Here is a 12,867-nt window from a genome sequence, read left to right as displayed (position 1 = left end):
CCTGGAGACACGAATGTAATGTACATGTGTACATGTACATGTATGCAGAGCCTGATGATGAACGAGTGGTATGGGCCGGTATACAAGTACATGATGTAACTAGCCTACTGTAGTGGGCTTGTGTTTACTACAGTTTAGTTTTGCCCAACTGCATTTAAACAAACGACAGTACAGTCGTCCCTCTCTAATCCGGCACTTTATAATCCAGCACCCTCGATAAACCAGCACAATTATTTTCAGTAGCCAAAATGTCCTCTTCATGCACATTGCAGCAGTAAATCCGATTTGTTAATCCAGCACCCTCCCTAATCCAGCAGAGTACCGTGGCACAAATGGTGCCGGATTATAGAGGGATCACTGTATAAGGTATCTCACAACAGACTAGTAGTTACATGATTGTACATTGTATAAAAGCTAATATATGTACAGTCGACCTACCCTTATAACGATATTTGCGTCAGACCAAGAAATATTGTTATAAGGGTAATATTGTTATAGGGGTAACTGGTTCATTTCATACACATACGTCATAATGCATGGATTTTGTTCATTTTTTACACTCTTTATAGCATAAAAAACTGACATACATGTACATGCACATTATGTACACAGCAAGGTGCCCACTGGTGCCCCCATTGCATTTCGTCATGTCCCAGCGACTTTATCAAGTGAAGCTTGCCCTACCTGGATAGTGGGCTCTACATCTTCCCTGCTAGATATTGTTATAAAATGGGAAATGTTGATTGGTCAGCCCATTTTTTATCGTTATAGGGGTAATATCGTTATAGCAATATTGTTATAAGGGTAGGGCATTGTATACAGAAGTCAATGGAGTGATTTGGTTTGGCAGAAAAATATCGTTATAAGGGTAATATCGTTATAGAGGTTATCGTTATAAGGGTAGGTCGACTGTAATATAATTATTATAACTGCGTGTCCCATGTTTTGTCCGACTGCTTTCGTGCTTCTTCTCCATTATTGGGATTGTATTCTGAGCGACTAGTGCATGTCACGGATTCCACACAATCCAGAGTGCGTGACACTTCTCACTGGCTGATTGCATTCCAAGACCGGAATGACCGGTGTGGCCTTTGTCTTTTCCCATCGAGAACACAGTGCAGGGCGTGCAGCACTTGAGTCCACGGATCGTCGTATCGATGGTCACTGGTCATTCAACATTCAACATTCAGCTGCTGCACAATGGGACGAATCTGGACTATGATCATGCTGTATGTTGTCCACTTCATGATATCGCACACATGCACAGACGTCCATGGCCCATGGGATTGGTTGAACATTTCATTGAATCTATCATTGACTTTTAAATTATCAGATATCAAATCATTGACAGTATTAATGAAAGAACACGTTGGTGACCAAGAAGTTTGTCCGGTGATAGTACATGAAGGTGGAGGAATGTGCTGCTGCCCAAACTTACTTACTTCAGCACTGACTAGCACTCGAGCTTTTTTTTTATATTTATTTTTTATGCTATGTGGAGCGATATAAGTATCATAATTATTATTATCATCGTTCTAGCTCATTTTTTCCCCTGTCATAGTCCTGTTTATCATGTTCAGCATAAGCGAAGTTGTGGATCATGCTTGCATGGTTGACTCCAACGCGTACATGCAAGTAATAATAATAATAATAATGTGGAGCTACATCAGTACATGTACACTACATCAGTACATGTAGTGTAGCACAGGACAATGTACTAGAAGTTAGTTGAAGTAAACCACGTACATGTACATGTACGAGATGGAAATTTGAAACATTTCTAATCCAAAGAAACTCAAGACAAATGTAACAAGGTTGTGTAAAAGATGCAACTCAATCCCTAGACGAATGCTTTGAAAGATGTAAAGTGTGCATGAATGCACGCTATACATGTACAGACAGTACAATCATACTGTCGCGGACATGGGAATCCAGTCGATTGACGGGGGCCGGCGCCCTCAGCTCAGCGCGTACAGAACGTAAGTCGTTGCATGGCAGTGCACATGTTGATCCGATGCGACCAGCAGTACAATCAGTCATGTATACATAATATGCTAGCAGTGCAAACGTGCTACGGCTGTATGGCCAGCGCCTTGGGGCCGCTAGACGTACATGTATAGATGTGCGACCGGATTTCCACGACAGTACATGTTGTTGTTGTTGTTGTTGAAATTTTATTTTGTATCGCAGACCAAACGGGCAGTGGTGCCCAATATTATGATGGCGATAAAGTAACGGCCGAGAGCCAAGGATACAACAAGCAAGCCTCCACGAAAGAGAGAAAAACACAGACAACACAGACTGCAAATACTCAAAAAGAAAAAGAGAAAGGGAAAAAAAGAAAAGAAAAAAAGAAGAAGAAGAAAGCACAGTTGAGTCACAGTTGAGTCACGACTCCAAGTCCAAGCCTAGATGCTGGCTAGCCATAAAAATAAACCTTTAAAAATCTCTTGAATGATCTGTGGCAGGCGAGGGACTTGAACTCTTGGGGCAGGGCGTTCCATAATCTAACAGGGGAAACGAGCGGCCGACAGTCACCAGAGACTCGCCTGGTGGCAGGGACAACATATGTCATATACATGTATGTACTGTACATACTGCGATCGTGTTGCTTTGATAAAAATTTAATCATACATGTACATGTAAATTTAATGTACATAATTCCCAACGACCGGCCACTGTATGTCCATCACAAATCCAACCACCCACCAATCATCATCCAGAACTTGCCCTCTTCCATCAGCCGACGACTAACGGACATATCAACGGATCAAGAGACATTCCAGGACGCATCTCAAATGTACAGCAATGCGCTCAGAGACAGCGGGTACAATGAGACCGTCCAGTTCTTGGAGGAACGGAAGAGTGGGAAAAGGAAGAAACAAAGGAAGAGACACCGGAATATCACATGGTTTAACCCACCGTTCAGTAAGAATGTGTCCACGAACATTGGTCAGCGATTCCTGCAACTCGTCAGCAAGCACTGCCACAAAGGTTGCAAATTATACAAGATATTTAACCGGAACACGCTAAAGTTCAGTTACAGTTGCATGCCAAATGTCGCCACCATCATCAAGCAACACCACAATAGTATCCTCCGCAGCGACCACCAGAATAAGACCAAGGATGTGAGACCCTGCAACTGCCGGGTCAAAAATGATTGCCCCTTGGAAGGAAACTGTCTAGCATCGAGCATTGTGTACAGGGCACACGTAACCGGCAGCGACATGAAGGAGTACACTGGATTAATGGAAGGGACATTCAAGACACGATTCAATGGTCATCAACATACTATTCGCCACAAGAAGCACGAGACCTCAACGAGACTGTCCAGACACATCTGGAGGCTGAAGGATGGAAACAAACCTTACAGTATCAGGTGGTCCGTTGTGAGGAGAGCTGCACCATACTCTAACATCTCGAAGCGCCGCAACCTGTGTCTGGCCGAGAAGCTGGAGATTGCCTGGGCCTACAAGACCCGCTCCCTCAACAATAGGTCAGAGCTTGTGTCCAAGTGTCGTCATGAAAACAAGTTCTACCTCTGTAACTTTGCGCGCAAGGTCAAGTGAATCTAGCTGGTAGTCCCGCTGCCAAGTGTGTGTGTGTGTGTGTGTGTGTGTCCCAGCACAAGTTGCTATGTCTAACATAGCTGTTCGCTATCATCGCTTCTGCGATGGGCAGGTCTGAGGTCTGAGGTGTGTGTGTGTGTGTGTGTGTGTGTGTGTGTGTGTGTGTGTGTGTGTGTGTGTGTGTGTGTGTGTGTGTGAGTGTGTGTGAGTGTGAGCGCGCATGTGTGTGTGTGTTTGTGTGCATTCGTGAGAAAGAGAGTGCGTGTGGGTGATTGGATACGTGCGGGTGCAAGTATGTGTGCGGTAGGTGTGAGAACGAAAGGATGGGTATTGTGGCCGTGTGTGAGTGTGTGTGTGAGAGAGAGAGAGAGAGAGACAGAATGTTTGTGTGAGATTTGGAGAATGTGTGTGTGTGTGTGTGTGTGTATGTAAGATTTAGAGAATGTGTGTGTGAGATTTGGAGAATGCGTGTGTGTGTGTGTGTGTGTGTGTGTGTGTGTGTGTGTGTGTGTGTGTGTGATATAGAGAATGAATGTGTGTGTGCATGTGTGTGCATGTGTGAGATATAGAGAATGAATGTGTGTGTGTGTGTGAGAGAGAGAGAGAGAGAGAGAGAGAGAGATTTAGAGAATGTGTGTGCGGACGCGCGTGTGAGTGTATGTGTATGTGAGAAAAGGGAGAGAGTGTGGGTGTATGGTTTTGTAGTGGTGTGGGCATGTGTGAATTTGGCATTTGTCCCCAGCTCTATTCTATATCATTCATGCCGGAACTACTGCTGCATAGCCCCAAGTCTGAAGACTTGGCAACTTCACGCCTGCACCTGACTCTTGCGCTATGATACGCGTCGCCTATGACACCCCTCGGAATTTCCCACCTTGCTCCCCCTTAGGTTCTGGCTGCCCGTTTTGGATCCATCAGTTGCCTGATGATCGTAGAGATACGTGAAACTCGGAGTTGTGACAAAGCTTCCAAACTCTCTCTTGTGTACATAATTATAGAGTCAGCGTGGAGAAATGCTGTCATAAAATGTTCTTTTTTGTACACAGTACCCTCAGTTCCGATAGTATTCACTGATGTGATGAGCGGAACACGAAAATCGATTTTGAATAACATAAAAATCCTTTAAAATTCCATAAACTCGTTGTTGTCTGGCCATGTCTGCATCTACATGTACATGTATTATACTCTTTATTGCATACATAATTATAATGATACTACAATGACTATGTACACGTATATGTACACGTAGGTCTAGACTACATACTAGTAATCATCATTGTAGATTCCTATACGCGAGGCGTCGGGATGGTGGCTTAGAAAAGGCGTCCTACTTCCCTGGCAACTGACGCTTGACGGATCATGCGATAGGTACAATTATGTACATGTACATGTAGATCTACTACTACTACTTACTAGATCTCCTACTGCCTGTTCAGTGGTTGACTGTCTGTACATCAGGGGTACTGTACTCTCTGATATAAACTAAGTAAGGGGTCGTCCATAAATATCGAAGTTTTTTCACAAAACGAAATAATTTCGTTATGGGGTGGGAGGGGGTTGACCAATTTCGTTTCAGAAAACATTGATACTTGTACATGGGGTAACATGGCTATAGGAGCAGTGACACACTTGCGACGTTTGCATGTATTATGTCAACATTTTTTACGTTCTGAGGGGGAGGGAGGGAGGGGTTGGGTCCAAACTAAAACAATTCGTTTGGTGAAAAAAGTTCAACTTCTAAAGACTTTAGTTTAGGTAAATTATCGCGTCCGTACCCGAAGGGAACTCACCGATATTATCAAGGACGTCACCAAGATAGCGACAGTGAGTAGGCTGAATCAGTGATAACATGTCATAACTGTCATAAATTCCAAAAATAAAGCAAGTGCATTGTCTGTGGAGCTCCTCTCTGGCGTACGAAATCGGAAATGTCATACTCAGATCTACACACAAAATGACTTGTTATCCTTGTCCGGCAGTGATCATGCTCAATGTGTTTTATTTCAGCGGAAGTAGCTATACTAGCCATTATGCATCAGGTCACTCTCCACCAAAGGTCCTTTCCTTTCCTTAGTAACTAAGTTACTTTACTGTCTTGTCTTGTACAACTACAACTAAAATCTAGACTAGGGCCCCAGCAGCGGATACTAGCATAATGCACACTGTAGGCTAGTGTAGCTGGGAGCTGTGTCGGCCTGTGAGCTTTGCTTGTGAAGTTGTGTGTTTTGACACTGAATCATTCTGATCATGCTTCCATCATTCAGTGTTTGCTGAGAAGAAGCTAAGCATAAAACTAGGAGTAGGAGAATGAGAGATTCTTGCGAAATCTTTATATGACCGGATGATACCTGTAGGCTGTACCTACACTACCGGTATGCACTCATTCATTCATTCAATAAAATTTAAAATATTCCAGCTGCGACATCATGGACAACCGCGCTTGCTACATAGTGCAGGTGCGATTTGTCCACCATGGTCGACAGGCGGTGACTTGCTGTTGCCAGCACTGTTGCCGTGTTGGATCCAGCTACATGTGCCGGTCTGTCTCTGTCCCCGAGGCGCTAGCTAGTCCCCAGTTATACCAGTATTACCACTGGCCCTACTCCGCTAGCTACTCAGCCGGTCTCCAACCAACCCGACTGCTACTGCTAGTTTTGGCAACCCAAATAAAAGGTATGCGCGATTTGTGCGTGGGCCTGTTGAGTGTTGTGCCTGTGATCGAGAGTCAAGTCACCAGCATAAGCAGGTAGATCTACATGTCAATACATGGGATCCGCGTGAGTCTAGTACATGTAGTACTAGTACTGTAGTAGTGAATGAAGTCTGTGCAACGGAAGTGCAGTGCTAGTGTGCATGCGATCACGCCTCACAAAGTGCTCCGTACCCTGCTACCCCGGCCGTCCTCCGTAGTGCAGTATAGTATACCTCGTGGCATATGTGACGGCCACTTTATCTTTTCTGAGCTCATTTTAGGTAGTAGGAGTCCTAGACCTAGATCTACCGTCCCTCGGCAGTCGACTGAGTCAGGGGAGAGACGAAAGGACAGCCCGGTGACGGCAGAGATAGCGTGAGCCTAAAACGCTTCAGTGTGAAGGAGCGTTTTGCTGGGAGTTCCATGGGATCACTGCCTGTCGAGGTTTACTTATCTGGTGCAGAGCGCTTTCATGAAAATCCTGTCACATTTTAGTGTCCCATCTCTTCGCCTCCTTGGCTGATTTCAGCATCCAGTCTGTTCGTAACGACCAGAAATCAGTTTCTCTACACGAGCAATACCGCTATCATTATGGCGAGCCGGTCGTCCTCTTGTTGGCCTATGGGCCTAGTGTGGGTATGGATGGCTTCTGTCTTGCTACATCACCAGGGAGCATTAGCTCAAGGTGAGTGGTGTGTTACCGAACGTGTGTGATTTCTCTGACATTTTGTTTGCTTTCCGTCACAAAAACATCAACTAGTAGATCTACTCTCCCTAGCTTTCTGCTTGTCTGTTTCCGTTCTCGTACATACTCCTATACTTTCTGTTGGCTTCGTTGTAACACAAACATATCCTGTCCAGGAGCCTGTGCATGCACCACATTACCCAGGGTGATCGTGTAGTTTGACCGGTGCGATATGTTGCGTACACCATCGTCGAGAACTAAGGTGTCTCTTTGACTCCCCACCACGTCAACGCACCATGCACCCGCGCCCTGTGTGAATCACTGGAAAGCCGTTCTTCCTTTCGACTTCGGACCAGATCTGAAATCTGTCCAGCGGATTTTTCCGGGCGCGTTTTATTTGGTCTGATCTTGCGAATATTCACTGGGTACATAATTATTATAATGACTGTGTACAGTCTTGGCTCGTGGCTGCAAGTAACTGGTATGCAGGTGCTTGCACAGGAGTCAGGACCTGACAACGCCTGTCACAAATCTGTTTCTTGCATACCTGTCGCTGTCATGTTCATCCGCGTGCATTCCTTGCCTCCTTTCGTAAACTAGTCGCTACTCTACGCTACTCCTCAGTGTGGATCCGCAATGGCAAGAAAATATTTTCACTTCCAACTCATAATTACTAGTATTCGCATCGTCCTGGCAGGACATATTTTAGCTGTTGTTGTAGGATTCGCTTGATCCAGTGTCGGTGAGTTCGACCAGAGCTCTGTCGTTTCATGGGCCTGAGTGGGTCGTGCCTTGATTTCGCGTGTTTGTCTTTCATTCACTACTGCAAAGAATGCTCGAGGAGTGCCGTGATTCTACTGATTGCGTGTGGGCCATATGGCCCGCCAGTTGCGCTTCGGAATCCGAAAAGAAGTGTGCGCTTGCCGTGGCTCGCTCAGCTGTTTTTCGTAGGCGGTACGATTCAAAAGGTCATCGGTTTTCCATGACAGGAGCGAGAGGCGTCGGCGTTCGATTTACTCGCCTTTCACGTCTCCCAGAAACTCCTTTTTTTATTTGTTGCGCCAGGCGCTCTCCCGTTGTGTGTCTTACCATGTTTGATTGATGTTGTGCTTTGGGTTTGGGGCTGTGTTGTACCTTGGCGATTGCAGTTGATCGCGACTTGTTGGACATGAGTGCGGCAATTGTTTCCGACAGCGGAACACCAGGCAGCGATACACGACGTGAAGGGGCCCTCTAGCACTGGCCCTTCGCACGTCAGTTTTCAGTGGCGTGTCGACTATCCGCACACAAAAAGTGGCAGAGCCGTAGAGAGGCGTAGTTCATTCTAGTACAGGTAGTAGTGAAGTAGAAGTGTGAGGATCACGATCTCAGCTTTTGCATTTTTGTATTATTTTTTTACATCGCAAGCCAAGCGCGCGCTAGCGGGCATTGATGCCCAATGTTATGATGACGATTGAAAGGGAGAAAAGACTTCGTTGGTTTCCACTCCACTCTCCGGCTCAGTACTACTACTAGTCTTGTAGATCTACACGTCACAGTTACTAGTTAGTTGTAGTTCTGATTGTATGCGCGTACACCATGTACACAGTGGGCACAGTCGTAATAACGTCTTTCGTGTAGCTGCATTCAAGTGTCAGAGCGTGCAGCACGAGGTCCACGATGATAAGAATGGCGAAAGTGAGGGCCACTTTCCTTTGGCCCGGTTGGGGCTAGTTTGGCCGGCTTGAGCAAGTTGAGGCTGCTCGCAGCGACTTTTCCACACGCAGCATTCCTTGAATGGTCGATTGCGTTGGACAACGAAATTTATGAGTGTGCTGCTTATGTGGTCATCATGGATCATGCTTCGCAGCTGATCATCAAGTGCTGGCTAGTACGAGGACGGTGATTCGAAGCACTTGCACTTTTTCTCGGCATTTGTTCCTCCTCCTTAGGGAACGCCGTCGATACCTAAATCCAATTAGCAGCTGAGAGAGTCACTTTTCCCAAGTGGTGATTTGCCGGCAAGGTGTCGTGCGACCTGCTCCAGCTGGCCTGTGGAGAATTTGGCGTTCACTGGGGCCCCCGCGAAGCTCATGAGCAAGGCCAAACCGGCAGGCGGGCAGCAAGCGTAACAGAGTTTTCTTCGTTTGAAAGTGCTGCCCAGTGTACTCTGCTCGACCAACCATCACCCACAAGCTGCTCTCGGTAACAGCTGGTTGAGCGGAAACAAACCAAAGACTTTTAGGTGTATTATGTCGTGTTCCTGCAGTTGGTCACGCGGAACACTAGAACTAGCAGAACTAGCAGAACAATGGCCATACTCGTACGTACATGACCAATCATGTACATCTACAATCATGTACTTCATGTACTTCATGACAGCGGAGAGAACGTTTTTGGTTGATCTTCGAATCTTTTTCCTTCCAGTGTGCGGGGAAAGAGGAAAAAATACGGTGTCTCAACTGGAGTTGGCTAAAATAGAATAGAATCACTCAATAGTTCAGCCTTGCAAGCTTGGGTCATTCATATCAGGGTTTTTGTTTGTACCAACGCGTTTACCATGCGGCACTATTTTTTCAGTGTACATCACCCACGAGGCACTATTCAAGAGAGCTACATAGGGCACTATGTTTTGAAATGCTGGTACATGTACGTCATCCAGCATAAACACAAGGAAGGCGAAGAAAAACAGATCCTGAGGTGTACTGTAAACTATCACGACTCAAGGGAAACTGAACTGAGGAATAAGCCCGGCTTTGATTAGCGACACTACGGTGGTGTCTAGCACCGCCGTAACACGACTGAAACCTCCAGACGAGGACGTCACGTACAATGCCTGTAGCAGGCCCACCGGAAACGGTTAGACAGGTGAACGCCGGACCAACCTTTTGGCCGACACCGACACATGTTTCCAACTGCTGAGGAGGTCATGTGTACCCACCACACCATACACAAGTTATGAACGGCCATGAAACTACCGGACCAAATCAAACACTGCCTCTGGCGGTCCTGAAGTCTGTTCAACGCTCCTCGTGCACTCTCTACACCGCCTCTTCTTCTCATTCTCATGCCATCAGGATTGGCAGGCCCGTAGCAAAGGCGTTACCCCGGAAATAAATCGAATAGTTTCTTCAACGCTACAATCAGTGGGTCTGGGTGGGAGGTTTGGTTAGTTAAAAGAAGTTGACATGGCTCTCCTGGGCACTAATTGTTTGTTTCGTCAACACTCAGTCTCTGTGCTTGATGTGATGAACGTGCAGCCAATCATCACTGGGATCATGCATGCTTTGCCAATGGTCAATGCTTGCTTGTCCTGCTGGAGGTACAAGTAGACTTATTTTGATATCTGGAGCTTGCATCTGCGGCTGCTGCCCTCTATTGAAAGCACCTCTTGAAAATGCAGAGAAGTGCAGTTCATTCTGTTGATTAGACTCAATGACTAAACTACTACAGTTGAACATCGATTATCCGAACATCGACTATCCGACCATTCGATTATCCGTAACAGTTTTTTTGGGCGCACGTGCCTTAGAATACGCACTGTGCATGTTGTGAGCCATTCAAAAAATACGAAAATTTTGAAAAGTAAAAAGGTCGTACATGTACATGTACATGTTTCTTATCCGGAACATTTGCCTTATCTGAACACCGCCTGACAGTTGTCTGCCCAGAGGTGGTCGGATAATCGATGTTCAACTGTACTACTACAATTTCCTTGCTTGCACATTTGCATGTACATCAATCAGCAAACACCCAAATGCTCTTATGCTTTTCTGTGTGAAGAGTTTTTGTCTTTGGGCGCCCTTTGGCACTTTGCCAACAATTACATCATCTCTCTGTCTTAATATCTGTCTCTGTCTCTGTCACTGTCTCTCTCTCTCTCTCTCTCTCTCTCTCTCTCTCTCTCTCTCTCTCTCTCTCTCTCTCTCTCTCTCTCTCTTTCTCTCTCTCTCTCTCTCTCTCTCTCTCTCTCTCTCTCTCTCTCTCCCCAATGTGTATGTTCCTTTGCAGACTACGACTGCAGTGAAGCTAACAGCTGCAGTGAGTGTTTAGATGTACATCCTGCATGCCAATGGTGCTCTGATCGGGTAAGGACGGTGATTCCCAGGAAGCTTGGAAAGTCCCATAAAACTCAATACCAACGTGCACCTTTCGTTCAAACTAATTAATACAACCCAGAACCTTTGCGATCTCATTCTTAAACAAAACATGAAAACCTCCTGAATATGCCACTTTGGAGGCACCAAACTTGCGACCAACAAGCTGAACGTCGCTCTCACCTCGCTGACCTCTTCAGACACATACTGTACTTCTGAGTACAGTAAATTATGTAGTGACCGGACAACCTTGGAGCAGCGGAAACTGTCCTGATATGACAGGATTCTGATATGGCAATGTTGTCACTGCTGTGTGGGTACCGTACTCGCACGATTAGAGCCCTCTCTTGAATAGTGCCCTATTGTGAATAGTGCCCCAATCTCTAACAGCCAGCAAAAAAAATAAAGCCCTTTCTTGAATAGTCCCCCTCCCCTCATGTACGGACCGGACAACCTTGGTGAAGCGGAAACTGTCCTGATATGACAGGATTCCGCTTGGTCCAGGAGTGCACGTTCGATCCGCAGCACTTTGGTGCATGAAAATTTGTCCTGTCAATACAGGATTGCCCTTGGTACAGGGGGTACAGAGGGGGTACAGGGGGTACAGGGGGTACAGGGGGTACAGGGTCCGGCAAACACAGTGTTTACTATACGTGAAGAAGATATTTATTCCACATCCCATAGCATGTAGTCGGCAATCAAGGAGAGGGGTAGAAAAGCAATCACGGCTGGAGAACCTTGAACAAACATAATACAAAGAAAAGAGAGAAAGAAAAAAGAAAAGGTAGCTAGACGGATTGTAAAGGGACTTCCCCAAGTTAATATTGGAGCTTGGAACCGTATGCGGTGAACACTGCTCTACGATGGGAGCGCCTAAACACTTCCTCGCAGTGTCGCGTGATTTGTTTGCCTGCTCGCAATGCAACTTGCTTGCCACTCGAACCGATCTTTCTCTGCGGTGGGTGCTGGGCCCAATCTGATGTACGTTGCAGCAATCATGTAGTTATTGTTTTCGTATTTTGTCACCGCCCATCAAGGTGCCATGGCATATCCTTTTATGCGCAATTTCCTGGACTGTAACAGAGGGCGCTTAGAATTGGGTGTCAAATTAGCAATGTGTGTTCTACATATTGTTTAGAGGTGAATGGGGTCTCATCCTGCATGTCTGCGGGCTATGGTTGCAGTCACTGGCCTGTCTCGGCCAATCAATTCTGTCATCAGATGAGAAAACGACCGAATTCTCAAGAAATCATGTAGATGGGTTTGGACTTGTGAAACACAGGGCTAGAGCATTCCTGTAACCATTCGTTCACCTCTGGTGATCAAGTGTTCTTGTCATCGAGCATGAGGTTCAGAAACAAGGCACCGTCGATTGGTTTGTTTATCACCTGGCGATTCGATTATCATACACAATCACTGTATGTACTGTATGAGTCTGGGGCTGTGCTTTCAGCTCCCCGCTGACTCAAATGTGCCGTGGCTTATTGTGCCCTGACACCTAATTTGTGCCACCAGAGTGACCTTATGGGCTGTAGATTCGTGTGCACTTTTCGAATGTTGTCTGCCGCCCGGGGGTGGACTGTCAAAGCATCCTTACAAATTGGATGTAAACAAAAGACTTCAAACTGCATCCTGAGGGTCGAGAAAACACTGCATTATCAGTCTGTTCATCTCCCGCTATATGTTATATTGTTGTGGACATAGAAAACCTTTGGAATGACCGGCACCCTTACCTGCTCAGTGTGAACACGCACTAAACACTGTAAGAATGGACCAGCAGTGCTCACTTCTGCACGACCAGCGCACCCCGTGGCTGCTTGATTTCGCTTCTCAACAGATTCCATT

The 12,867-nt window shown here is 46.1% G+C and overlaps 1 protein-coding gene across 1 annotated transcript in view; it reads left to right on the top strand.

Annotated features, from left to right (window-relative positions):
- The first annotated feature begins 6,487 nt into the window (after window positions 1–6,487).
- The window catches only part of LOC135826316 (integrin beta-3-like), a 28,194-nt gene continuing 21,814 nt past the window's right edge, over window positions 6,488–12,867 (top strand). Inside the window, exons 1-2 of the mRNA XM_065338936.1 lie at window positions 6,488–6,946; window positions 10,937–11,013. Coding sequence (XP_065195008.1) covers window positions 6,853–6,946; window positions 10,937–11,013 — 171 coding nt within the window. The 5' untranslated portion in view covers window positions 6,488–6,852. The remainder of the gene's footprint in view (window positions 6,947–10,936; window positions 11,014–12,867) is intronic.

The sequence above is a fragment of the Sycon ciliatum genome, chromosome 10 (assembly GCF_964019385.1).
Source record: "Sycon ciliatum chromosome 10, ocSycCili1.1, whole genome shotgun sequence".
Classification (NCBI taxonomy): domain Eukaryota; kingdom Metazoa; phylum Porifera; class Calcarea; order Leucosolenida; family Sycettidae; genus Sycon; species Sycon ciliatum.
This window is presented reverse-complemented; position numbering and strand designations above follow the sequence as displayed.